The sequence below is a fragment of the Chaetodon auriga genome, chromosome 11, assembly GCF_051107435.1.
Source record: "Chaetodon auriga isolate fChaAug3 chromosome 11, fChaAug3.hap1, whole genome shotgun sequence".
Taxonomy (NCBI): domain Eukaryota; kingdom Metazoa; phylum Chordata; class Actinopteri; order Chaetodontiformes; family Chaetodontidae; genus Chaetodon; species Chaetodon auriga.
Genome location: NC_135084.1, coordinates 24398141 through 24425843, shown reverse-complemented (window position 1 = coordinate 24425843; position 27703 = coordinate 24398141). Strand labels below are relative to the sequence as shown.

Below are 27703 nucleotides of genomic sequence, written 5' to 3'. Positions count from 1 at the left end.
GCGTGTATCAACGCGCAGCAGCAGCGCCCCCAGCGGCTGAACTCCACACTGCAGCACCGTTTATTCAGACTCTGTGGTCAAGTCTAAAAGTGACACAGTGAAAACCGGAACTGAGTATTTTATCTTTGTCAAAATAAAACTTGTATCTATAGGCAACGTGTACCGAGTGTTTTCAGACATTTATATGAGAAACTTGTAGAAGCTGTTCAGATTTATTCATGTGTCTCATATTTATTCTATTGTCAGTAAGCCTTCATATAATCAGATTTATTGTTTATTTATTGTTTATTGCTTATTATTTTTTCGTCTCTGTTTTATGCTCATATTTTCATAGTTTTAATTATTATTTAGATTATATTAATAAATAGTTAGTATTAGTTGTCTTTATTTTATTTCTTTTAATCTTAAAGCGCAGTCATTAAAAAATAAAACTTAAATGTGTTATGCTTTGTTACATGTACAGATAAACACATAGAATATCCAAAGCAAATAAACAAGATTATTCTGAACTTTAGTACAAATAAATTCAGCTCTTGAGCGAAAAGTCAAACAAAGAGTGAATCCGTGTTTCTATCATTATTAAAATAAAATAAAATAAAATAAACTGTGTGTACGCCGATGACGCGCGTTATAAGACATTTATTATGAAACGTTGACCGGAAGTATCTCTCTCGTATTCCCGGTGGTTTCGCGCGGCGCTTGTCGGTCGGTGCCAGCCTGCTCCGTTACACTCAGTTCGTGTCGGTGGTTTAACGGCAGTCTGTCCGGAGCTCCAGGGACACATGAATGGAGGAAACGTGAAGTTTTGTCGGAGAGCAGCGGAGGAGGAGAAGGAGGTGAACTTTTCCCGCGGTAAGAAACCTGCCGTTAGCTAACGTTACAAGTAAGATACCGCGAACGCGTCTGAGTTAACGGACCGACTAAAGTTTCCGTTATCGGCGTAAATCGGACACAGACACACTGTTTATGAGTGACTTTCTACCGTGTGCGTGTGTGTGTGTGTGTGTGTGTGTGTGTGTGTGGTCATTTCGCCGCGAGCCTTTTGTTCGTGCGGCTCGCGGCTCCGTTCCCATGGTGAAGCTTCATCAGCTCGCGAGACCCACCGGAGGCGTTACAGCCTTTTAACGGAGTATTTTTACTGTAACGTCAGACTGTTACCACTGTGACCTCATGAGTGGTCGAAAAGAAGTACATTTACTGAAGCACTGTACTTCTGAAGTACTGTCATTTCGAAGTACTCGTATTTGACCGGATCACTCATAGATGCTGGTTTATACTTCTACGTCAGCAATGGGGACGAAGTATTGTGATGCTTTACCAAAGTAAAAGTAGTAGTACTCCAGTGTAGAGATACTCCACTAAATACAAAAAGAGTAAAAGTACAAAGAGACTGGCATCAAATTATACCTGAAGTACCAAAAGTATCAGTACTTATTATGCAGAATGGCTCATTTCAGAATAACATCTATGATATTATTGGATTAAACTAATTGATGTATTCATGTGTTCATCAGCTGGTGAAGATGAGCTCCTCTTCATGACTTCATCCTAAAGTTTGATCTTAATCTATAATCGTGTATTTATCGATCAAATTTTGTACTATTAATCTAAATATGATGAGTAACTTATAACTAAAGGCATCTGATAAATGTAGTGGAGTTAAAAATGCAGTATTTCCATAGAAGTATAAAGTTACATGAAATAGATTTGTACAAATACCTTTTACATTGAACTTCAGTACGTGAGTAAATGTACTCAGTTACTTCCCACCACTGTGTAAAAATAATGTTACTCCGTTCCAAATACACAAATACAGTCCTGCATTTGAAATGTCACCTAACTTAAGCTGGTGAAATACTAGCTGTGATTGAAGCATCATGAGTAAAAGTACTCATTATGCAGGAAAGTGTTTTTAGATTAGATTACATCAGTACTTGTGGAGCAGTTTTGTGTTTAATGTGTTGCTGCTCGTTTTAATCTCTGGACAGATTAACCCTGAAGAAATGATGCATACTCGTAAACTCCTCCATGATTTTTATCCAATGATCTGATTTGTCTGAAATATCAATGACAGGTCGCACAGTGACGTCCTCAGATGTCTGATAAAACGTCCAGAAACCAAAGAGAGATTCAGTTTATTTCTTTATCTCTAAGACTGAAACAAACCGCAGACGTTGACATTTGGACTGAATCTGAAGGTTCCAGTCAGGACCAGTGTGGGTCTGTCAGAGTGGTTTTTTTCCCGTGTGGTTGGTGATGAAGATGACGAGGAAGCAGCAGGCAGAGATAAGAGGAGCGCAGATTACTGCTTATATAACTGACGCAGAGGAAGAGGCTCGCGTTCAGCTTCTGATCAAACAGAACAACAGGCGCCGTGACGTGTTTCACGCGTTTCATAGAAATCCAGCTTTAACGTCTGGACCCAGCGAGCGTCTGTGCTCCAGACTCCATGACGACCCAATCGCATACTTTCACTATCTCTGCCGCAGTTTGATGACAGGAAATATTTCAGCCATCTCAAACATCGCTTAGGTTTTTGGTGAGGAAGAAATGCACCATAGAAGAAGAAGCAGGGACGGGTTTGTGTTCCCGCAGGAGCGTCATTAGGCGAAGGCTGCGGCTGGAATCTCTCCCTGTTGGTCTGCTGTGATATTTAAGCGTTGAAATCATCAACACGGAGTCCTCAAAAATCCCACAGTAATGAAGTAGCATTCATGACAACACAGATGCTGCTCTTAGCCGTCAATGTGACGAACCAGTGTAATTAATCAATGCGTCTGATCAGTTCACTGCCCACAGTGGAGTGTTTGTGATGTGGGAAACCTCAGTCAATAATAAATATCCTTCCTCTCCAGGTGTGGTGGCGTCGCAGCGTGATGTGTAGTGATGGAGGAGGTGGCGCACAGCCGCTACGTCGCCCAGCTGAAGGCCGAGTTCGACAGCTGCGACACGACGGCCACCGGCTTCCTGGACCGAGAGGAGCTGACGGCGCTCTGCCGAAAACTGCAGCTGGACGCTCACCTGCCGCTGCTGCTGGACACGCTGCTGGGAGAACGCACCTACGCCAGGGTAAGACCGCAGATATATCCCTCAGGAGGTGGAGGAGGAGACCAAAAACAGAGCTAAAAGAGGGAGAACACTGTAAATTCATGGAGGTGAAGACATGTCAGAGCTGAAGTGACGACTTGTTCTTCTGGACATTAATGTGATTGAGTTGTCTTGAACCTTCAGGTGAACTTCGAGGAGTTTAAAGAAGGTTTTGTGGCCGTCCTGTCTCGCTCGCTGGACTTCAGCACATCAGAGGATGACAGCAGCTACCTGGAGCCAGGTAAGACTGGAGGGCGGGTGGAGGTGGTTCGCTGATATTCTCTACTAATAGTGAATGGTGAACACTGTAACTCCGGTGAGCAGCTGTTTGAGGAACTGACTGAACCTTTTTGAACATTAGATTTGGGAGGATTTACGTCCTCAGTGGAAACCAATGGGCAGGAGCTGAGAGCCACAGACAGGAAGTCAGACGGGTCGAGACATGGCCGAACATGTTGGTGGTTTTGTGTCAGACGGTAGTTTTTCTCTCTCACAGACGAGCTGCACTGTGTTCTATGAGTGTATGTGAGTAATGGCGGCGCTGTAACAGGACAGTGTGTGTCGGCGGGATCAGAGTCTGAGGCTGATGGTGGTTGTGGTGGCAGATGGTGGAGGTTGAGTACTTATTACGCTGTTGTACTGAAGCTATTTATGTATCTGTGTGAGTGCTGCTTACTCCACCTTCTCACCACAGCTACAGGAAGACATCAGAGGAGCTCTGTGACCGATCAGCATTGGTGGATCTGTATTGATCAGTCACAGGAAGAAGAAGAGAGCCAATCAGGTTCACTTTTCATGTCTGCTGGTCAGGTGTCGGTCTGTGGGTGCTGAAAATGTAAACGCTGCAGTGTGGATTGGATGCATTTGTTCATTTCTGTGCTGAGAGTTGAGTGGAAAGCTTTTCAAAGACAAACTTCACTGATGAGGAGGAGCTGAGGAAGCAGAGCGGAGATGTGTTGAGGCTCTGGTGTTAAACAGTAAATGAGGAAATGACAGAGGTGCAATAAAGGATTGACTGCAGACTGACTTCATCCCTTTTATATCCACAGTCTGAAGTGTTTTTCATTAAAGTGGTTCATCTGTCAGCAGAGAGGAACTGGAACCAGTGACTGCCCAGAAGCGAGGAAACCAGTCTTTAAACCGGTGGATTTGAGTTTGATTTCCTGCCGTCTGTGTTTCCTGCTGGTGCAGAATGTCTCGGTGTGTTAGTGAGAGCTGGATTCTGGCCTCAGAGCTGCTCCTGGTTCTGCTGCCTTTAATTTGCTTCTTGTTTCTGGCTGTGAGTCTCGCAGTGACTCTGCAGCTCCACTGACCTACATACACGCTGCCTGCTGGACTCACCCTCCGTCCGTCCGTCTGTCCTCATGTCTTCATGTCTTTGTCTCTCAGTTGTTCCAGAAGAGGTGAAGCCAAAGTTCGTGAAGGGAGCGAAGCGTTATGGCCGCCGCTCCCGTCCTGACAGTAAACCAGATGCCGTGCTGACCTGCGACTCAGAGGACTCGCCGCCGTCCAGAACCGAAGCCACGGACTCGTCTCCGGCCGGCGTCCGCAGGGCCAAACTCAGACGATCCACGTCTCTGGAGAGTGTTGAGGTGAGACGGTCGTTTCACGTTCTTCCTGTCGCTTCCTGGAAGAGGAAGAGGAAGCTGCTTCAGTTCAAACTTAGCTTCACGCTAACGTCGCTGTTTAGTTCATCGTCACTAAATCAAAAATGGCTCATAAACTACAGATTAGTTGTTACTGATTATTTTCAGCCACTAATTGGTGGATGTAACTGTTGTGTAGCTAACTGAACTAGCTAATGTTAGCATGCTAATAACTGACCGCTTTAGGACAAAGAGTAAAAGAGGTAAAACGCCGTACCATGCTGACCTCAAACTAATAAATGCTCTTTATTAATAATGTTATTTTTGCAATATACTTCAAGTTATTTGACTAAATGAGCCACTTAGCTTAGCATAGTCATATATTTCTCATGATAAACTGACTGAAAGACACAGGTGTCTCCATGAATGGAAACAGAAATTAAACTGAGACCCACATTTACAAAGATTCAGCCTTTAGCCTCTGAAACTGTACTTTTTTGAGCTAACGTTAGCTTGTGATGCTACAGTGACTTCCTGTTTATAAAGTTTGATAGTTGCTAGCAACAGATTTACACACCACTAGTCTTAACGCCCTGAGACGTTTGTCAGACTTTAATGGTTCAGCCTGATGTAGTGAATCATCAGTTTATGTTCAGACTGAAGGATTTATGACGAGCTGCTGTCGCTCCGTCGGCCTTCAACTTCAACTCCCACTTAACATCTAAAATCTGCACAAACCGCCGTCATCTTCCTGTCAGCGTGACAGCTGTTCCAGCCGGTGTGACCTCTGACCTTCGACCCCTCAGCACTGCTGGTTGTGATAGAGGAGTCACAGCTTGCTGTGGCGCTCTGATGGATGATGATAATGTGAGAGAAAGCAGGAGGCTGCAGCTGAGTGTTTATAGACTCACACACACACACACACACACACACACACACACACACACACACACTCACACACATGCACATTGTCTGTGTGTGTGTGAATGAGCTCAGTGTGTGTTTTTGTGCTGGCTGGGTGAGGTTGGTCTCAGATATCCAGACGTGCTGTGATTCTGCTGCCCTGCTGCAGTTTGTGCTGTGGAGTGTGTGAATACCTGAAGGAGGAGCCGGCCGGGGGAGGTTTGGTGGTTTTGGGGGCGTTGGAGGTTTTTCAGGAAGTGGGATTGTGAGGAATGTGGCTGCTGGCAGACGCTGTGCGCTGGTTTGGCTGCGGATCAAAGATGCATCGCTGTGTTTCTTTAGGACAGATTTCACTTTTGTTTTTGAGGAAAAGAAGCGTCTCAGCTGCTTTTTGTGTGGATTTAAAATCACAGTTTTCTCTGCAGCAGCTGAATTTATGTTCTTTAAAACCGGCAGAAGTCAGACGTGCTGCCCGGACACAAAGCGCTTCACCGCAGCTTCGCTCTGTTGTTTCATTCAGACTCCTCCTCTTCATCTTCATCATGAGCGGCTCCTTCACCAAAAATGTCCTGATGGAGTTTATTCGGCCCTGAGATCAATCTGAGCCCTTCAGTGTTTAGACATGTGTGTGACTCATTGAAATAAGTCCACTGATTCTTCATGAGCTGCCTGATCCAAACACTGAAGGTCCTGATTGAAAACTCAACAGCTGATCAGTTTCATTGATTGATCTGATTGGAACGAAAGCTGAACTGCAGAATGTGACTCCTGAAACTGACCTGAGATCCTCTATAGAGAAGAGGTCTCACTCTCTTTGTGTTGAAAAAGCATCAGTTTATTTACTTCCATCATGTCGACTCTATAGTCTGAATCATCATCATCATCATCATCATCATCATCACCATCATCATCACAGATCATCTTACACTGATTATTGTCTCAGCGTCATCACCCCTGTGGTCATGAGCTCCTTCCTCCAGCCTGGTTGGTGCACACAGTAACGTACAGGGTGGGGTGATGATGATAGCATCTGGTGCTTTTGGCCTGCCGGTGTTTGATTGACGACTTGCCTTTGTGCTCACAGGTATGGATGGATTACAGAATGAATATCGTCCGTTTTTAAGATTTCTCATTGAAAAGTAAAAGAGCAAAACGCCCTGAAAAACTGTGAAAAGTCTAAACGTTGAGCTTGAGAAAAGATCATCCCATCAAAGGGAGTGTTCCTCCTGCAGATGTGTACATCACATTCAGGTGAGGCTCAGTATTGACTCCATGCAAAACAGCAATTAGTTGCATTCTGAAAGCACCTTTAGCGCTTCAGCTGATCCACAGCACCAACGTTACGCAGACGTGTGAGGAAGGCTTGGTTTTAAATGAAGGATGGATGAGAAATCTTTCTCTGACTTTTGCAGATCTTGCAGCACTGAGTTGAATTTGCGTTCATTTCAGTGGTTGAAATATTTTCCTGCAGAGACTCTGACAGTCAGCTCTTCACTGCTCCTCCATGATGGAAAGAGTTTGTGTTTGCAGAGTCTGCAGCCGAGCTCAGTGAAGGCAGAGCAGAGTTTCTATCTCAGCCTGCTGTTACATCACACTCACTCCACTCTGTGTTTGAAATATTGAAGAGTTTTTATGTAACTGGGCTCTGTGAAGCCTGCAGATTAAACACTGTTAACTCTCTCTCTCTCTCTGTGTCTGCTGCATGCGGGTGTCTCTCGCCCAGTTGACACTGTGGATTTCATTCAGCTCCAGCAGCTGAAATCTCTGTAAATACTTCATGTTTTTCAGTATTTATTCAGTTACATAAAAGGCTTAAAGCGACACACACACACACACACACACACACACACACACAAACACACACGCAGACACACAGATGCTGCAGACAGAGTAAAGGCAGAGAGAGTTTCTGTTTTTATGGCAGCGTCTGTCCAACGTTTTGGTCCAGAGTCAAATATCTCAGCAGCTCCTGGCCGGATTTCCTTGACATTTCCTGATCCCATTCCTGCTGATGGATGGATGGATGGTCCACCCCCCCCCCCCCCAGGAAATGGGGGGGGGGGGGGGGTGGACAAATGCAGCACCTTCGTGCGTGAGCCTCCATGAACAAATATCAGAGTGAAGTATTGGACAAAGTTGTCTAACCAGGACGGTTCTTCTGCTCTGAACACGAAGCCGTCCACCTGCTTCTATTCAGCTTCATTGATCTGCTCACTGATCATAATCCTGCACACACACACACACACACACACACACACACACACACACACACACACACACACACACACACACACACACAAACCTCAGAGCAGATTTTGTACCTGCAGAGGAGAAACATGCTCAGTGTTTCCTCTTCAGCTTTAATTTCACTTCAGGTGATTCCACGTGTGACAGCAGAGAGCCGAGAAGCTGCTGGAGCTTCAGGCTCAGCTCGAAGGTCAAGTCACGCTAATCAGACTATTCGAAAGGAAAGACTCTGTAGAACGCTACTCGACCGCGTGTGTGTGTGTGTGTGTGTGTGTGTGTGTGTGTGTGTGTGTGTGTGTTAACCAGCCTGTTAAACTCTGAACTAACAGAAAATGTTATGAAAGAGTGTGTGCAAAGGATGCTGGGAGAAAATTATGGAAGTGTGTGTGTGTGTGTGTGCAGTGATGCCGACAAACCAAACCGTGATCAGAAGGAATTCCTGAGCGGTCATTACCTCTGCTAGACCGAACATATTGTGTGAGTGTGTGTGTGTGTGTGTGTGTGTGTGTGTGTGTTGTGTGTGTGTGTGTGTGTGTGTGTGTGTGTGTGTGTGTGTGTGTGTGTGTGTGTTTTCAGTGTATAGACTCCAGTGGTCACACCAAAGAGCTTATCATGTAAAACCACCCATGTGTCCGGACATGTGTGAGAAACTGAACCTGTGACTTTTCTCTCACAGCAGAATTTATCAGATGATTCAGAACTTTTACTTTAGTCATTCTTTAAGTGAAAGTATGGAAGTGTGATGGGGACAGTGTACTGTAAGTACTGAAAGTCAGAGTACTGGTTGCAGTGAAGTGTCCCCTGTTACTGCTGTTTGAGGTGGAGCTCATTTTAAGATGTTTGATTCTTCTGATTCTGGATTAAACTGATGATTATTTTCTGTGTTAACGAGCTCTGATGAACGTGAAGACGGATCTTTGCATTATTTATAAAGAAGTTAAGTCAGACTTCATGAATTAAAGTTCCTCTCTGATGCTGGCAGCATGTTAGCAGAAGAGAGAAACCGTGTGTGTGTGTGTGTGTGTGTGTGTGTGTGTGTATGTGTGTGTGTGTGTGTGTGTGTGTGTGTGTCCCAGAGGAAACACAGGCTCCATGAATGAACATTCGTGTTAAATATTGAACAGTGTTGTGTAACTGTTCTCACTGACTGACGAGGGAACACAGTGGAGCTCATGTTAAGAGCTTTTTCTACACGCAGTATTAAACTGTGTGTTCTGAATATTATTCTTAGTACTATGCTGTGTACTGCATCATCAAACTCTCGTAAATATCTCTATCCAATAACTTCCATCGTCAACGCCATGACATCACACAGCTTAGAGACCATTTAGCAAGTTTTCTGCCTCTTTTTATAAAATCTGTAGTTTTTGAAGTGTTTGAAGGTTTTGGTCCACTGCCTCTTCTTTCATTGAAGATGAAGAGTAAGCGATGGGACCATCATGCAGTGACGAAGCTTCTAGTTTTAAAACTGTTCATCACATCAGTTCATGCAGCGCTGCGCAGCCGTGTCTCCTTCACAGCACTGAAGCAGTGGCCTGTAAACGCTCCTTCATCCTGACTGACGAGCTCGTCGTCGTCTCCTGCAGCAGCTCTGTCACGCTCGCATGTGTGTAACCGCTGTGTGTAGCCGCTGTGTGTAGCCGCTGTGTGTGGTCAGTGATGTAAGGAAAGGAGGTTAAAGCTGCTGTGAACAATTCAGCGGCAGCAGATCAATTATTAACCTGTCAGTGTTGGAGAGTTAGCTGCAGCAACATCCAGCACGGTTAGCCTACATCTGTCATACCGTGTTGACTGGCTAACATGAGGAGAGACCACACACACACACACACGCACACACACGCACACGCACACACACACTGTGTATTGCAGACTGTCAGTGACCTCCATGTTTTCTCTGCAGAGCCTGAAGTCTGATGAAGAGGCAGGAAGTCAGAAGGAGAACGTCCAGCCAGACTTTCAGTCTAAAGGTACTCTCTGCTCTGCTCCTTATTTTGAATTTCTAACCTTTATTCTTCTCTGCCAGCAGTTTTATTGTGAACAGGCTCACACTGGTTTAGATTCACCTTCTCGTGGTTTGAACCAGTTCCACACAGTTACTCCAGCAGTCTCGTGTTCCACTTACATATCAGGAGACTCGTGAGTCGGATTAAAAATAGAAATCTGTTCAGCAGAGGTGGAGATATCCTGACCTTTAGTCTGTGGTAGGGGTTAAACTGAAAAACACTACATCCTACATTACCCAGAATGCACCTGGATAGCTCTGGTGTGGAGGAGGTGTGTGACATGAAATGATTTACTTTTAATGTGTTTAATGTTTCTGCCTTTGTATTCCTGGATTAAAAGAGTTGTCTGTCAGTTTTTGGGAGCAGCAGCTTCTTCCAGTCCAGTCGTTTGAGTTTTGTGGTGTACGAGGCGACACTCTTCATTTCAGTCAGTGATTGTGCTTTAAGTTCACGACAAGCTCTGGAGCACCTCGCCGACTCCTCCCTAGCTCAGTGTTAATTTGGATTTCATATGTGTGTCTTGCAGGCCCTCAGCAGGAGGAGGTGGAGCTGGGAGTTGTTGTTGGAGGAGGTGGAGGAGATGGAGGTGTCCTGATGGCGGTGTGTGATCACCTGGGCCTGCAGCAGCTCAACACAGAGGTGAGACCCCACCCACCGGCAGGTGACACACAGAGACCAGGTGAGGAAGTTTAATATGACTCATTAAGGCTTCGACACTCCAACAGGAGCTGGAGGCGCTGCTCAGGAAGCTGGACGCCGACCTGGACGGCAGAGTCAGCATCAGGGACTTCCAGAAGGTTCTCCGTGGCTCCGCCCCTGTCTCCTGCTCCACCCCTGTACGATCAGCTGACCTGCAGAGGGCACCACACCGGGTCAGACACTCACTGGTACACGCACACATTTACACAATGTACTACCAAACACTGGCAGAGTTAAACTGACTCTACAGCACAGTTTGTCTGGACGCCACAGATCTACGAGCCAATGAGAAGACAGTAGAGCCCCCAGACATGAGGCAAGACTTTTAACATCATGTTGTCTGTCAGGCAACGATGAATTAGATCATTGGTTACTGACCTTATTTCACACTGAACTACAGCAGTATTTCCCACCAGAGAGTGTTTCCGAGTTTACGAGGAGCTCCTGAATGCAGCGCCAGCAGAAGCTCCAATCAGGAGGCTCTGCTGCAGCTGTCAGTCATCTGTCCAATCAGGTGGGAGGGACTCGGCCAGGTGCTGGTGGACAGGTAGCGGGTAGTTCAGACAGACAGGTAGAAACCGTCATGTACTGCACATCAGGTCTGATCTCAGGCTGTGGTTTGTTAACGTGGGTGAAGACAGACCCGCCGACCTGCTGCTCCACACAGGTGATTCAAAACGTTACCTTTTGACCTGCTGTGATGAAATGTGCGAGTGTGCCTCGAGTTCAGGCAGCGTAGTGAAATGTGTGGACATAAAGTCTTGTAGTGGAAACAGTACAAACCTGGTTTCTCCACACAGATTAGTGTCTTTATGAGGAGAGAAGGTGACTGATTAAAGATGAACTTCACAGTCGTTTAACTGTGCAGCGTTCAGTGTGACGTCATCGTGTCGACTCACTTCCTCTCAGACTGTGACCTCAGCTTCTCTCCTGTGTGACATCATGTCAGCATCATGTGACCTGAACAGCGCCCGGTCTGCAAAGACCAGTCTAATGCTGAAGGTTTCTCTCCAGTTCGTGATATTAGTGTGTACAAACACGAGTGTGTAGTATTTCTGTGTACTCCCCGGCTGTGAAGAGCGTCGGGATGTTTGCCTGCGGGCCCACACGGCACAGAGTGAAAAGAGGCTAATCCAGATTAAATGTTACAGCATCAAACTGCAACAACAGCCGTTTATTAGGACCCTGAGAAACCTGTTCACCACTGCTGTTTAAGCTGCTTTGTCAGTAGGAACCTCAGGAACAGAACTCATTCATCTTTACCTCTCAGGCCTGAATGTGGACTAACGTCTGACCCTGGTCTCCTATCGTCCATGCAGTCCCAGGTGGTGATAGAGGAGCGCTCGGCTCGCTCCGCCTCACCCTCCCTGCTGACGGCCACGGTGGGTCAGAGAGTCCTCAGCAGGCTGGACGACGGCTCAGGATGCAGCAGCCCCGAGCGGGTCATCGCCCTCTGGACCGAGGAGGGAATCAGGAACAGCCGGGAGATCCTGCAGGTCAGTGCAGACCAGGACCAGGAGTGTTTTATAGTGGTCAGGTTATTTCATTTCTTGGTTTGTTTTCTTCCAGTTTCTGTCTCTCTAAGCAGTTCAGAGATGATCGCTCACTGTGGAGGAGAAGCTTTAATCAGAACAGTAAGATCAGGACTTATCAGGAGACTCTGAAGGGAGATCTGTTAGAATGGTGACATGCTAAAGAATTAGCATGTCAGATTGCTAAATGTTAGCATGTTAGCATGCTGTGAACCAACAGACTGTTGCCAAAAAACAATCAGTCTACATTAGATCAGTTACATCAATCAGTTACATCAATTATCAACAATTACAAAGTTCATATCACAATTTTTCGAGAGGAAAACTTCTTTTACTTGTTCAGTTTCATGAAATATTAGTTGGTTTATAAAGTGAACTGAGTTTTAAACCTGTTTTTAGTTTCATACCTTCCCTCACTTTGCTCAGTCAGAAGAAAGCTGTTTTTACCAGCTTTGATTCTTCATGTTTGGCTTTTTGACTGGTCCTTGAATGCCTCAGAAGTGTCTGATCTGGTGTTCAGGTGGGGACTGAATGACCAGCAGGAACACGTGAAGGACAGTGTGAGGCAGCTGAGTTTAAACACCAGCAGCTGACAGCAGCAGACTTTAGGAAATGGGCTGGTTCTCACTGTGGTTGCTCCCCCTGCAGACTCTGGACTTCCCTCTGGAGGAGCGTCTCAGTCTGGCAGACCTGACTCTGGCCCTGGACAACGAGCTGCTGGTGAGCGGCAACGGCATCCACCAGGCGGCGCTCATCTCCTACAAGAACGAGATCCAGCACCTGCAGTAGGTTTCCTTCAGGTGTATCACATGTGCAGACTGACGCAGTGTTTTATAACGTCACCTGAACAAAGAGCGTCTCCACCGACATCAGAACTCACCCAGGAAGCATGTTACGGTTCAGAGGAAACGAGCAAAGGCCAGGTATTTGATTCGGCTGATAGATAGAAAACATTTTCAGTCGAGGCGGCTCCATCGTTCTCCATCAGGTGTGAGGAAAAGCTCACGGCTGCAGGTTGAAGTTAGGTTGATCACCAGCAGCTGGATACCTGCTTCATGCAGCAGTCCAGCTGAAGTCAGTTTAACATTCGTATTGAGCAGCTGTGTGGAGACGGGGTTGAGCTTGTCAGTGGTTCATGGAGCTGTTCAGGAGAACCTGATTCTGTATTTCATAACTTTCCAGTTTATTGCGGTAATGAGAGGATTTTCTGTGAGTCGTGTGAATGCTGCTTGAAATGGAGTTCTGGATCAGCCTCTGGCCTGAACTACAAACCACTGCGAACGCTTTGTGATGTAAAACACAGCTCTGTTAGGATCTGTGAAGGTGATTAGCTTTGTTCTGCTCTCACTGTTGTCTGGTTTGCACCTCAGGCTGAACAGTATCTGGTCTGAATATTGACCGCAATATATTGATGACACTGTAGTGTCATTAAACCCGGCCGACGACAGGATGGATCGATAGCTGCCTCGTTAGCTAACAGAGGATGACATATAATTCTATAATTTTTCTGGTTTGAGGGAGCTAGGCTAGCAGTTTCCACCTACATCCAGCTGTTTTGCTAAGCTAGGCTAATCACAGAGAACAGGTATCTGAAACATCTGAGGGAGACAGATTTACATAGAAGACGGACGCTCTGTTAAACGTTAAACTCAGAGCTGCCTGTGCAGCACAGACTTCACTTTGATGCATGTTCAGGCTGCAGGTTTCCACCGAGGCCATCAGACTCCGGAGAGTTGGCCCGCAGTCATTTCCTGTCAGATCCACTGACCATCAACACAAACCAGTTAGCAGCTGCTGGGTCAGATTCAGCCAGGAGGTCAAAGGTCGAGTCCACATCAAATCAGCCTCTCTGGTGGTGATTAAAAAACACCCCAAAATAAACGATGCTGTTTTACAACCACAGCTGAGGTGCTGCTGAGCAAGGCAGGCCACCCTGACCACAGCTGGTCAGTGGTCACCAGTATCAGACTGGTTGTACTGGTGTGAGACTGGTTCCCACTGCTCTCAGTTCATTACTCGCTGTGTGCACAGGCCTGTCCTCTTACCGCACAGGCCTCTCTCCTCTTCTTGGCCATATTGTGTACTTTATTTCCAATCAGAGGAGCTCCCCCTGCTGGAGGGCAGCTGTGTGTGCGTAAATCAGTGCTGAAGGATTCATCTGGAGTCCAGAATGATGTTAGAAATGTTTCAGCATTTCTCTGCTTCAGATCAGCAGAAATATCATTTTCACACCACAGTTTTTTCCGTCTTACTGTCTTATCTTATCTTATCTTATCTTATCTTATCTCATCTTACTTCAGTTGAAATATAGAATCATTGTGTAGCTTCAAGGCTTTAGGGTTCAGGAAGAAAAATAAAAGTGTGTGTGTGTGTGTGTGTGTGTGTGTGTGTGTGTGTGTGTGTGTGTGTGTGTGTGCGCGCGTCCAGGGCGGTGGCGGAGCAGGCCTGCAGGGAGCGGGATAAGGTGAAGGCAGACCTGGATCTGGCTGATCAGAGGAACCTGCAGCTGGTCAGAGAGGTGGACGACCGCCACGCCAGCATGGAGACCCTCAACCAGAGCCGGATCAGGTCAGACATGCAGGTTTATGGTGGACAGCAGCTGCTGGAGCTAACGTTAGCTTCACTTCAATGCCGTTATAGACACAAAACTCCCCAAATTAGAAGCTAAACATATGTTTGCCAATCAGACTGTGGCGTTGACGAGCTGCTCTGTGATTGGCAGGGACCTGGAGCAGGACTTCCGTGATAGGCTGACGGCTCTGCGCAGCCAGTCGGAGCAGGAGAGCGAGGCTCTGCTGCAGCAGGTGGAGAGAGAGCGCAGCACGATGCAGGAGGAGCTGCAGCTGCTTCGGGCACAGGAGGTGGAGCTGCAGGAGGAGCTCTGCCGCACCACACAGGTGTGCACACATCCCTCACCTGCACAGGTTCTGCAGGTCGACACCTTACACATTAACTTTGAATGTTCTGTTTATATTGACTTCATTTTCTGATCCTGATTCAAGTGAGCCCAACTTTAAACATCTACAGCAGTAAAATGCAACGTAACATTAATGCAGATATGAAATGAGTAGGAAAACACTGACAGGGTACATTTTACTACACTGTGAGTACTTTTACTGTTCATACTTTAAGTCAGCGCTGATAATACTTACATACTTTTACTTAGTGAGGCTTTTTTATAATCATATTAGAAACACCTCTGACTGATGGAGTGTGTCATCACTGACCCCTTTGACTGATAAAGAAGATTTAGGATTTTTTTTCTCGTGTGTTTGTTTCTCTGCGACCTTCAGAGCAAACTGCACCGATGTGTCATTTAAAACTGATAACTTCAATTTTAGGCTTCTTCTGTGGTCTGTGTGGAGTGAAACTCCCTCTAATGTTCTCCATCGAGGGAAACAACAAAATCTGTGAATTATTTTATGTGTGTGTGTGTGTGTGTGTGTGTGTGTGTGTGTGTGAGTTCAGGAGAACAGTTGTATGGAGGAGGAGCTGACTGTTGTCAAGCTGAAGCTGAATGAAGCAGAAAGCTCAGTGAACAAACTGCAGAGAGACCTGGACCAGCTGCTGCACGACAAGGTAACACAACACAACACACAACTCAACACAAAACACACAACACAACACACCATTCACTTACCAGCTTCAACACGTCAGAGTCTTCAAAGCTGCATCAATGTGTGTTATTCAACAATCGATAAAGTGTCTCTGTGGTGTGAAGGTAGAGAATCGTCTCCGCAGCACCGCAGAGCTTTTAGCTCCTGGTTTTGGTTTGCTGCACATTTCCTGGTTCAGTGTTTGCAGCAGCAGCTGTTTGGTAAAGACACAGTTCACAGTCAGACTCAGTCAGAGACGAGCCGGTGAACAAAGTGCAGCGTTTAGCAGCTGAAGAGCAGATACTTCGCTCAGGAGGAGGAGGAGGAGGAGGAGGAGGAGGAGGAGGAGACCAAAAACAGAGCTGAAACAGAGAGAACGCTGGACTGACGTTCATCAGGGGACACAAACACGACTCTGCATCAATCATCATGTTGTTCTGTAGCTGCTGGATGTGGAAACAGCAGCTTCATGAGATTTGTCAGATGTTATGATTTCAGTTTGTTCTGCTGCTCAGTCAGCAGAAATCATTGATACCGAATCAGTCAATACTGTTTTAACTGGGATGTAAACCAGTATGAACGATGTGATGGTTTGCATCTGGACCAACACGTCCCCGCAGTCAGTGTAACATTAGTCCTCACAAACATGCATGTAGATACACGAACACACACACACACACACACACACACACACACACACACACACTCGTGGTGTAAGGTAACTCGTCTCCTTGTAGCTGGTAAATTATTGATGAGAGTTTTCTCTGTGACTTCATTTCATTCTTCGTCTCGTCCTCTTTACTCCGACTGATGAAGATGAGTTTTGATGCCGATGATTGACAGGTACATTAAACCAATCATCTGTGGTTGATTGACAGTTTGGCAGCTTGGACCCGGCAGGTGCTGGTCTGAGTCTCGAGGAGCGGTTCTCTGAGATCGTCAAAGAGTACGAGCTGCAGTGTCGGGTAAGAGACCGTCCGGAGCTGGAAGCTGTTTTTCTCTTTGTCATGTGGACAAAGAAACTTAAGACTTAAGAAACTTAAAGAAGTGAACTTTAACTGATTTCATGTTGTTTCATGTCCAAATATTCTAAAACTATGAGTGAAATTTTAGCTTTGACCTCTGAAGCTTTTGACAAAATGATCAAATCCTGTCTTGTAGCTGTCGAGCACATCTCTCAGTCTGAGTGGAGCTTGACTTCAGATGGTTTCACTTCTTTGTTTTCTCGGTATGAATCAAATCAGGTGACGGCAAAGTGAAGCACACACAGCTGAGAGAGCATGTTGAGTAGTGTGATGAGACGGAGACGTTTTAATGTCTGTTTTTGTTTGTGCACCTGAACCTGAACGCCTCGTGTTGGTTCAACAGAAAATCAAGGTGAGAACGCCTGAAAACACACGAGTCTGTTTGCTGATGTGTGTACTGTGTGTGTGTGTGTCTGTGTGTGTGTGTGTGTGTGAGGCTGCTCCTCTCTGATGTTCACTGTCTGCATTCAGACACTGAACAGTCTGAACCCTTTAGATCCACATGCAGACGAGGATTTAGATCCTTCTGAGAGCCTGTAGACATCACAGGACGGCTGCCTGAAAGTCACCTTAATGTTCAGTAAACTTATCTTTTTCTAAATGACCTGGTTTGTTTCAGCTGTTCACCGTTAAAAACAGGCAGCAGTGTATCAGTGGAAAGAGTGCACTGAGTGTGAAATGAATGCAGGTCAAAGTAATGTTCTCTGAAGTGATGGAAACATGACTGTGTGTGTGTGTGTGTGTGTGTGTTGTGTTCAGGAGCTGCGGGACAGAAATGATGAGCTGAGCTCAGAGTTGGAGCTGCTGAAGAGTCAGAGGAGTGACAGGAAGTCCAGACGATCAGCAGGAGACGCCGCTGAGGCTCTGAGCTGGACCGAACAACAGTCCATCAACGCCGAGTCAGACTCTGGTAACGCACACAACAACACACAACAACACACACCTCAGCTGGACAATAAACACTGAAGGGCAGAACACAAACACAACACACACGATTACACTCCTACTGAACATCCATCATCTGAGTACACAAACTAGACTCGGCCTGGTGTGATTGTTGTAAGTGATGTTTAACAACTAATCATTTCAGTATTGATTAATCTGAGTATCAGAAACTGGTAAGTCATTAAGTTCGACTCATGTTCAGTCTGTGAGATGCCATTTTTGAGACACAGGAAACATATTGAGGATGTGTGAGGGAACTCATGAGAAGAAGATGGAAGACCCTGGATGAAGAGCAGAAAGTGAAGTTTTTAAAGGGAAAATCTGGAAAGTTTGAATTTAAATAAGAAAACATTAAATGAAGTCACAGCAGAACAGCTGACAGCTGAAACTCTGCAAGAATTCAGTATCTGCTGAACAGGTTTGATCTGTTCAGGTGCTCAGAGGGACACGCCCACCGCACACACACACACACACACACACACACACACACACACTTCCAGTGTGCGGGGTCAGTGTCAGTTTGTCCGTTCAGTCTCATCATGTCTCACAGTGAGTCTCAGTTTTCTGTCTGAAAATCTCGTCCAACGTCCTGAATTCAGTCCTTTGTTTCACTTTAATCCAGGAACTGTGTCACAGCCTGCCTCAGTGTGTTAGCGTGCTCCAGTTTGTTCTGGTGTGTTCCAGTGTATTGCAGTGTGTTCCAGTGCGTTAGTGTGTGACAGTATTTGTGTGTGTGTTGTGCAGATGAAGCGGACATGAAGCGCAGCTCGTCTCCTCCGGTCAGGAAGAAACTGCAGCCGGCAGATAAAACTGGTGAGAAACAAGCAGCTCACACATCTACACACACTGACTGTAGAGCAAACCTGTGTGTGTGTGTGTGTGTGTGTGTGTGTGTGTGTGTGTGTGTGTGAGTGTGTGAGAAAAGCCGGCGTGGCTGAGTGTGACGTGCTGTGATGTCATCAATAACCAATCAGCCATTTTTGGATTACCGACTGTCACCTGCACAGGTGGTCTCCACCTGTTTATCTAGTGGACTTCAGTTTCAATATGGTCCGTAAACACTTCTGTGTTGTGGGCTGAGCAGCCAATCACAGGACATGCTGAGGCGCCGTGAGTGCAGTGTGGTTGTAGTGTGATAAATAACGTCGTACAGGTGCTGCATGAGAACAACCTGAAACAAACAGGACTCGTCCTGCTTCACGAGGGTCATGTGATTGGTTGAAGTGTTTGATCCGCCTGGAAGGAGCCGAGCCGTCAGCACAGCCTGCAGATCTTTTGTCTGGCCTTCGGTTTGGTAATCCACCGTCTCTCCTCCTGTCTCAGCTCTGTGTTCATTGGACAGCGTCTCCGGTCCGGCTGTCAGCATTCAGACTGAACTGGCTCTGGAGCAGCTGAAGCAGAAACACAACCAGGAGCTGCAGCAGCTGCACATCCAGCTCGAGACGCAGGTAACGCAGATTATGTGCGCTCAAGCTTTGATTTGACGCTGACATTTTAAAGTGAAAATAAAACTCCTGCTCCTCCTGCTGCTCCTCCTCCAGGTGAACTACTATGAGCGCAGTCTGGAGCTGATGAGACAGAGCATGGAGGTCGAACGGAAAGACATCTCTCAGGCCTTCAAGGTAAAAACGTGACACTTTGTGCATTTAGACGTATTTGATGATTAACCACAGCCGTCATAGAACCAGCCCTGATGTGTTGTTTGGTGTCAGTGTGCAGGCGTCTTTTCACTGACGCTGTCAAATGTGACTCTGTAAACAGATAAACTGGGCTGTAAATCTAAATGTCTGTGCTGTCAGTGATGTCTTCCTGTGTGCGTTTGGTCACATTGCGGCTTGTCTGTCTGCCAGCTGGAGATCAGCGAGCTGGAGGAGCAGAAAGGTCAGGCGGAGCAGCAGGTGAAGCAGCTGAAGGAGACGCTGGACAAACTGCAGACTCAGATCCAGCATGCAGGAGGAGGAGGGTGGAGCAACGAGCAGGAGCGCAGGTGAGGAGGACAACGCGACAGAGCGTGATTGACCTTTCTCACTCATTCGGATGTAACTTGACAGTCTGCCCTGGGTTTTGCCTGTCAGGCTAGATGGTGGAGTTTGTTGGGCTGAGTGCAGCCTGACACTGGGGCTTTACTGTTTCTGGTATTTTGTCCATCCTGCTGATCCAGCTCAGCAGCTGGTTCTGGACCACATTGACGTGTTCCTCTTTTCCCAGAATGCAACGCGAGCGGGCGGAGCTGGAGCAGAACTTTGCCAGAGAGATCAGCAACCTGGTCCAGAGACTGAGCGCTGAGAAGGATCAGCTGGAGGCCGAGCTGAAGCTGAAGATGGACCAGGAAGTGATGCTGGTCAGGTGGGTGGTGACCTCACAGATGTGATTTTTTTTTCCCCTATAAGTCTTTTAAGTTGTCACAGTTGTACAGAATGTGTACCAGTGTCTCCGTCAGTCAGTATCTACCCCACCCCTGCTCATCGAGTCCAGGTGATTATGTTTAGCTGTCAATCGTCATCATCGTCTCCCGATAGGAGCTGCTGGGAAGTTGTGTTCAGCTACACAGTTTAGAGTCTGAGAAAGTGTTTGAAATACTAGATCCTGAATGTTTCTCAGCTAAAACAGCCGGTACAGATGGATCAGTGAAGCTGATTTTAAACTTACATGTATACAGCATAATGTTAAACTAGGGCTCTTTATTAAGATAAAGAACTACTCTGACTCTGCATTACAGTCATTTGATCCATAGTTTAATACAAAAAAACGCCGAATGTTGCATAAGAAATGTGAGAAACATGCAGGTATGAGTAACACAGGCGGATGATTCATGTTTTCATCAGTTAACAGGAAGTGTGAGTGTGTCTCAAACAGCAGCTGTAGGAGTCATTCACACACTGTCAGTATCTGCATCCCACTGTATGGAAGTCACTGTCAAATGAACACTGTGCAAGCAGGGAGGACGCAGAGCAGCAGCTCTCTCACATGAAGCTGCAGCACGCCGAGGGTCAGCGCCACCTCCTCCACCAGCTCCACCAGGAGCGACAGAGGCTGCAGGAGCAGAGAGGATACTGGGAGAATCGGCTCAACCAATCAGAGCAGGAGAAGGTGCGGTGCGAGGAGAGAGCTGAGGAGGAGCAGGCCAGGATCTGCAGTCAGTTCTCCTCAGAGAAGAAGAGGGTGGAGGAGGAGGTCTCCAGTTTACAGGAGGTCATACAGAACTCCCATCTGCAGATCAGCCAATCAGAGGCCAGTTTAGAGGAGTTCAGAGTGCTCTGTGGTCAGTTAGAGGATGATCTTAAAGCTTCTCGTGGCCGCTGCTCTGAGCTGGAAGCCAGACTGGAGGAGGCCTGCACTCAGCTGGAGGAGAGCATCACCTTCCTGGAGAGTCATGAGGTTTTAAATAAACGCCTCGCCTCAGAGAAGAGCTCCGTGGAGGAGGAGCTGCAAGTGATGAAGACCAAGGAGGAGCAGCTCCTGGTTCAGGTGACCCAGCTGAAAGAGGAGCTGGGAGACCTCCAGGCTGCGTCCGACAGCATCCTGCAGGACAGGGAGGTGGTGGCCGACAACTGCAGCCGCCTCTCCAACGCGTTCGTCCAGCAGCAGGCCCAGCTCAGAGCCAGAGAGCAGACCGTCAACGCCCTGCGGTCAGAGCTGGAGGCTCTGCAGGAGGCCATGAGGAGCAAAGCTGACTGTGTCTCCAAACTGACTGCTGAGCTGGACTCGCTGAAGATGGACCGCAACAGGCTGATCCAGGACCTGAAGGACCAAGCCATGGCTGTGGACAACCTGCGGCTGGAGCTGGAAGCCGTCTCTGAGGAGTTGGACAGGAGGAGGAGCGCTGAGGCGGATCTGCAAGAGGCTCTGAAGCAAGAGCAGACCAGGACATCGCAGCTCCAGTCCAGTCTGGTTGAGCAGAAGGAGGAGATCTGTCGTCTGAGCCAAGAGAACGGGACCTACACCCGGCTGGCTGACCAGCTCTCCACCCAGATCGTAGAGATGGAGGAGGAGATCTCCACGCTCAGAGACCATCTCAGAGAGCTCAGCTCCCAGCTCAACGGGACTGCAGACCTGGTCCTGAACCTCAGGAGGCAGCTTAACACCAAAACCAGTGAGGTGGATCGGCTTCGGGGTGAGGTGGCGGACGGCGCTGATCGCTTACGTCAAACCAAGGCCTCGTTTGATAAGCATCGCGGCGACGTTCAGCAGCTGACCAACCAGCTGGAAGCCAAGGACGGAGAGCTGGACCTGACCAGAGAGCAGGTCCTCCAGCTGCAGCAGGCCCTGCAGGACTCCCAGAACCAGCTGAGGACAGCAGAGGAGGACTTTGAACGGGAGAAAAGGGGCATGACGCAGCAGCTGATGGAGCTTGAGAAGCTGGTCCTGGCCCTGGAGGAGGTGATGGACCCGGCCAGTCCACACAGGTTTGTGGAGAAAAGCATGAGACCGACTCCGAGATCCAAAACCCGGTCCGAATGATGACTAACCTCCATCTGCCGCCGAGTATTTGAATGACTAATTGCATCCATCATGTGACTGAGATGTTCACTCTTTTCCACAGGTAGAAGCTGATCAGTCGCCCACAATGCACTGCTGCAGGCTGAACCTTTAACTCTTCACCTCATCTCTAACCAAATGACAAACGCATGACAGACTGTTCATAACTCATGTTTCTGTGTCATCCTGTCCGCCATCACTGTTGTCTTTTTATGTTTTCTTTGTAAACTCAAATATTTGCTTCAATTCTGTGTTGATGCATCTTGTTTTCATTACCGTACAAACTTTATCTGACACGATGAAGATGAGAAACTACAGATTCAAGTCCTCAGTTCACTTCAAATAACTAACGAGACACATAAAAACTAGAAAAGCTGCAGTCTGCACTTCTAAAAAATGGCACTTAAAACATTTAAAATAGCTGAAAGGGCCTAAGTGAAGCTCTGTTTAACGTTTGTTGTAGAATGTTGTCAGCCGAGGTCCAACCAGTGATCAATGATCAGCAGCAGTGATTGAATTGAGGAGATGATGAAGATCTCCTGGCAGGACGGGAGCATAAATCTGAGTCATCTGCATAAAAATGGACATTTACTCAGATTCAGACGCAGACAGAGGAACCATCCGGCATGTTGCTTGAAGCAGACTGAGGCCTTCAACCACCTGATCTTTAGATTCCCAAATTAATCACTTTCTCAATCAGTGTCATAAAAAATCTGCACATTTAAATCAGCACAGTAAATTCTTCAGAATCAGGTTTTTAGTCTCAAACGTGTTTCATCATATTTCAGTAACATTTCGAGCGTTTTTTTATGTGTGATGATTTATTTCAGCTGGTTGAAGCTGTTGTTAGAGGTGCACTTTGTTTCTGACTTGGTTTGATGGCTGCAGGACTCAGCTGGAGGAGGTTCGATCAGAGAACGGAGCTCTTCAGGAGCGACTGAGCGTCCTGCAGCAGGAAGTCCAGAACCTGGAGGACGATGTCGCCAAGAAGAGGTGAGAAAACAGAGTTTCAGTTTTCATGTGCAGGTCATTTGTTCAGTCAACCTATAATCATTCATGTGATTCTTCAGTAGTCAAAACTGGACAAACACTGGATTTGAAACCATTCTGCCACTAAAGGTTGAGGTTTTTGACAAGTAAGATAAATAATATAATTTTATAATATGCTGCTGCTTCTCTTCTTCTGTCAGGAGGAAACTGGAGGAGATGGAGAGAGAACATGAGAGGAGCAGAGAAGAAGAGGAGAGGCTGCACAAAGAGGTGAGAAACTGTCCTGTTGAAAAACGCTGAGTCATGTAATCCTTGACCTCTGACCTCTGAGGGAAGGCTGTTTCATCTTCCTCTGTGTGTCTGCAGAACTCCAGATATCGTGAGGAGGTTCTGGATCTGAGCAGCAGGAACCTGCAGCTCAGCAACGACAATGCCGAGCTGAGCGCTCGTCTCCGTGCCGACCAGGAGTCGGTCCGGATGCTGCAGGAGCGCCTGGCGATGGTCTCCAAGGAGCAGGAGGAGGAGGGGGCTTCAGTGAGCAGTTTTTACTTTGCTTTTCCTTCATTCTTTCCTCATGGACTTCATTTCCAGTTTCTGCTCTTACTCCAAAAAAGACAATATTCCCATTAAGCTGTTTACATGACCCACATGGAATTATTTATTATACATAATAGAGAAATATTGGTGAACGTGGTTGTTGTGGTTTCAGGTGCGGCGGCTGCAGGATGCTGCGATGCAGCAGGAGAGAGAGAAGCTGCAGCAGCAGGCGGCCTGGACGCAGGAGAAACAGCTGCTGGAACGAGAGCTCGGCTCCTACAAGGAGAAGGTACCTCAGCACATCCATCTTTGTTACGTCCATCACTGGTCTCACGCAGCAGATCGTCACAGGTCTCCAGGTGTGGAGGACTTTTAGCTCCTGGTTTAGGTCCTGTGGCTCTGGGTTACTGGAACGTCATGTCTCTATCAGTGGACTGGACCAGGTGTCGTCACACGACTTAGTGGTTGTATATGTGGGCCGATGTCTCACCATTTCGTAACTGGACCCTGAGTGGAGATGTGAACATGCTGAACTTTGGCCTTCATCTTATCTGACTGTGTGTCAGTGTGCTGACAGCACTTCGCTTTAATTTAAGGCTTTTCTTTCAGCTGGGTCGTCTGCCGGAGCTGGAGGCGGAGCTCAGTGGCGTGACGCTGAAGCTGCAGTGGTTGGAGGAGGATAAATCCAAACTGCTGAGAGAAGCCGACGACCGAAATAACAAGGTCACCTCAACTCAGACTGTAACAGCATGAAGCTGCAGAATCAGCTCAGACCTGAACGGTCCTCTCACTGTGATGTTTGCCTCCATCAGGTGGAGAAGCTGCAGCAGTCGCTGCTCTCTCTGGAGTCAGAGGCCGAGCTGCTTCGCTCTCAGCTCCACACCGTCAATCAGGAGAAACTCGGCCACGCCCAGGAAGTGAGCGACCTGCAGAGGAAGCTGCATGACGCTCAGAACAAGGTACTGAGAAACAGGAAATGGTGAATCTGAAGGTCTTTAGCTGACTTCCTCACTGTAGACCTACAGACAGGAGCCGTCCCTGTGAAGTCTCATGGTGTCCAAATCCCATCTTTGTAAAATGAATAATATATAATGACGTTTCTCAAACATTTACTTTTTCAATGTGAAAAGTTTAAATTCTTCATGCCTTTAAACAGAGAGCAGCAGTTTGGGTGAACTGCTTGTAGACATGTCCGACCTGTGATGACTGGTCAGATGTCAAACTGGACAGACCTGACTGGACCTACTGGACCTCCTCCAGCTCATCAACTGTTACATTCACAGCTTCCTGTCTGCTGCTGTTGTGCTTGTCAGGTGGAGGAGCTGGAGACCGGCGTCAGGAAGCTGATGAGGGAGAAAGAGGAGCTTCATCGGGCTCTGGAGGAGCAGGAGGAGCAGACCTCCATCACTCTGCAGGAAGAGTCCCACAAACTGAGAGTACAGAACCAGGAGCTTCAACACAAGGTACCAGACACCAACCGGTGAAAGCTTTCAAACAGCTGAAGACTGAACGTGATCTCAGGTCACTGAGGCTGCTCACACAAACAGAGGTCAGTGATGAAACTGCTGATGTTTTTCAGCTGTCGGAGCTGCAGGTCCAGGGTCTGGAAGTCCAGAAACTGACCCAGGAGCAGCAGAACCTGAAGTCCAAACTGAATGAGCTGGAGAGGGAGCGGACGCAGGCTCAAGACCAGGTCAGGACTCCAGCCGACGCAGTGATCTGACAGTAAACGCTGAAATCAGAGGTTCATAGTCAGAACACGTCCTCGTGTGTGCAGGTGCAGCGGGCCGACGCAGCTCTCAGTGTGGTGCAGGCGCAGCACCTGAGGCAGCTGCAGCAGCTGCAGGAGCGGGCGGGCGACGGCTGCAGAGAGCAGGTGGAGCAGCTGCAGGCCCGGCTGGTGGAGGAGCAGAGGAGGAGTCAGCAGCTGGAGGAGACGCTAAGGCTTCAGGCCCAGCAGAGCAGCTCCCAGATCAGCATGAAGCAGGTAAACACACAAAGGTCAAGGTATTTCACACGTGAACTTAGCGTTTAAGCATGCTAATGTTAGCATGTCAGCATATTACCATGTAAACGCAAAGTGCGTGTGGTGCGTTCAGGATCAGCATGAGAAGGCGATGTCCACCCTGCAGCAGAGGATGGAGGAGCTGGAGACCAAACTGAAGGGAGTCCGCCTGGTTCTGCAGGAGAAGGTCCAGCAGCTCAAAGAACAGGTCGGTCTGCAAACAGGTTCTCCGTGCACACCCCGTCCACATAGTTTTGGCCACACTCTTACCATTTTGTGATGTGTTCTGTCTTCATCTCGTCTGCAGCTGGCGAAGAACACAAAGTCCAGCATGTTGTTGAAAGATCTGTACGTGGAGAACTCTCAGCTGATGAAGGCTCTGCAGGTCACTGAGCAGCGGCAGAAGAACGCGGAGAAGAAGAACTTCCTGTTGGAGGAGAAAGTGAAGGCGCTCAACAAACTGCTGAGAGAAATCGTCCCCGCGTCGCTCGCCACGTAGCCACTGAACGAGAACAGCAGCTGGTCTGAGATCAGTTCCACTAAAGCAGCTTCAACATGGAGACATCCAGTACGCAGAGAGGCCCAGGGTGTTGTTAGCTTAGCTTAGCACAATGACTGGAAGCAGAGGGAAACTGCTAGCCTAAATCTATTCTAGAGGAAAGAAGTCTGGATTCAAAACAGATTTCAGAACAGATCAGACATTCAGACAGCAGACGCCACCTGAGGCCTGAGGGAGCGTTTGAACACCTGCTGGGTGATGAAGACCATGAGAGGTGGTTGAAAGCTGAGAAAGGAGCTCGTTCAAGAAGAAACCTTCACCCTCAACAGATGCTGCAAAGAACATATGCTCATTTTCTGCTGATTGACTAATTTAATGAGTCATTTCAGCTTAAAAGACAAACAAATCTTTGCAGGAAGCTTAAGCTGTGCACCTCAGCCCTTCAGAATAAAAGCATGCCATCGTTCAATCATACTAAAATCATCTAAGTAGTCATTAAACCCACTGAATGAAAGCACAAATGAACAATCTGTCTGAAAAGTAAAATACTTCATGTGACCTCTGATGTCCTGATCAGCCAATCAGAGCGGAGTATGATAAAGTTCAGCGATGAAACACTCACGTATAACGATTGTCTCGTCACACCTCACCTTCCTCTTCTATCTGGACAGAAGCAGATTTTATTTTCAAACATGGCTCATTTTTAAAGCCTGTGTACAGAATATTTGTTGGATCCACATGAGCCTTTAGGGCCACCGTAGTTTCCTGTGATATTTTACAGAGCTCACTGTCAGCATGTGTCGCAGCATCAAGTTGCAATTTCAACCAAACTACATTCAAATTATCTTGAATTTTGTTTCTGTGGGAGGAAATAATCTGTCTCTGATCAGAGCACAGAAACAGCAGCCAGGTGTGTCTGACTCACAGGTAAAGGTGTGCCAGGGTCAGTGGCCTTTCAGATGAGTCATCACCAGCCTCACCTGTGTTCAGCAGGTGTGAATCTGTTTCCCTGAAGCTGCTTTACATAAACTGAACTGCGGTTTTTTTAGGATGAAGGAAAACCAGTCTGACCCCACACACACACACACACACACACACACACACACACACACAAACATACATGATGTGAATATTCAGCCATGAGGGATTTACCTTTGTTTTATATATTTTATGTTCTTTTTAATGTCAAAGTGAGACTTTTATTGTGAAGTTTTAATGTCTGCAGGCAGCTGCTGTCCTGACCACATGTTTAGTTTTCTGGTTTCTGTTTCAGTCTGTAGTTTTTCCCTCAGAGTGAGACCTCCTGCTCCTCCACTCAGCTTCTTGTTCAGGTACAACAAACCAAATCACACCTGTCTGTGGACCAAAGTGTGGGACAGACAGACAGACGTCATCACTGTCTTCTGTCCACCGTGTATGATAATGTAACATGAAAACCACATTAAATTATCTGTTTTTATGGCCGTGTTGTGATTTCACATCGTCTTATTTTTTTGTCTTGAAGTCTCTGAAAGGTGAAACGTAGAAACCTGCAGCTGAACGCTGAGTCAGCAGCTCGTTATTCTGAGCT

At 47.2% G+C, this 27703-nt stretch overlaps 1 protein-coding gene across 4 annotated transcripts; it reads left to right on the top strand.

The window, feature by feature from the left end:
• The first annotated feature begins 714 nt into the window (after window positions 1-714).
• On the top strand, window positions 715-27596 carry ninl (ninein-like). 4 transcript variants are annotated; one of them, XM_076743118.1, is made up of 31 exons: window positions 715-852; window positions 2856-3069; window positions 3232-3328; window positions 4477-4679; window positions 9724-9790; window positions 10353-10465; window positions 10552-10698; window positions 11845-12021; window positions 12706-12842; window positions 14485-14625; window positions 14780-14954; window positions 15526-15636; window positions 16532-16618; window positions 17438-17588; window positions 18368-18436; window positions 18947-19071; window positions 19165-19245; window positions 19474-19610; window positions 19832-19969; window positions 20563-22029; window positions 22991-23095; window positions 23293-23362; window positions 23459-23626; window positions 23802-23918; window positions 24239-24352; window positions 24442-24588; window positions 24943-25092; window positions 25209-25322; window positions 25407-25616; window positions 25729-25842; window positions 25942-27596. In XM_076743118.1, exons 2-31 carry the CDS (start codon window positions 2887-2889, stop codon window positions 26131-26133), a joined length of 5307 nt encoding a protein of 1768 aa, XP_076599233.1. In that variant the 5' UTR covers window positions 715-852; window positions 2856-2886; the 3' UTR covers window positions 26134-27596. The 4 variants fall into 4 exon arrangements, with proteins under 4 accessions (XP_076599233.1, XP_076599232.1, XP_076599235.1 ...); XM_076743117.1 differs by having other exon boundaries at window positions 10552-10713; XM_076743120.1 differs by lacking the exon at window positions 20563-22029.
• The last annotated feature ends 107 nt before the right edge of the window (window positions 27597-27703 follow it).

What these genes read in the sequence shown, in the direction of transcription:
- ninl (XM_076743117.1), top strand. Translation starts at nt 2,887, where the DNA reads ATGGAGGAGGTGGCGCACAGCCGCTACGTCGCCCAGCTGAAGGCCGAG. An exon ending in TGCAGCAGCTCAACACAGAG is followed by an intron (nt 10,466 to 10,551) that starts GTGAGACCCCAC and finishes ACACTCCAACAG; the next exon opens with GAGCTGGAGGCGCTGCTCAG. An exon ending in CCGACGACCGAAATAACAAG is followed by an intron (nt 24,353 to 24,441) that starts GTCACCTCAACT and finishes TGCCTCCATCAG; the next exon opens with GTGGAGAAGCTGCAGCAGTC.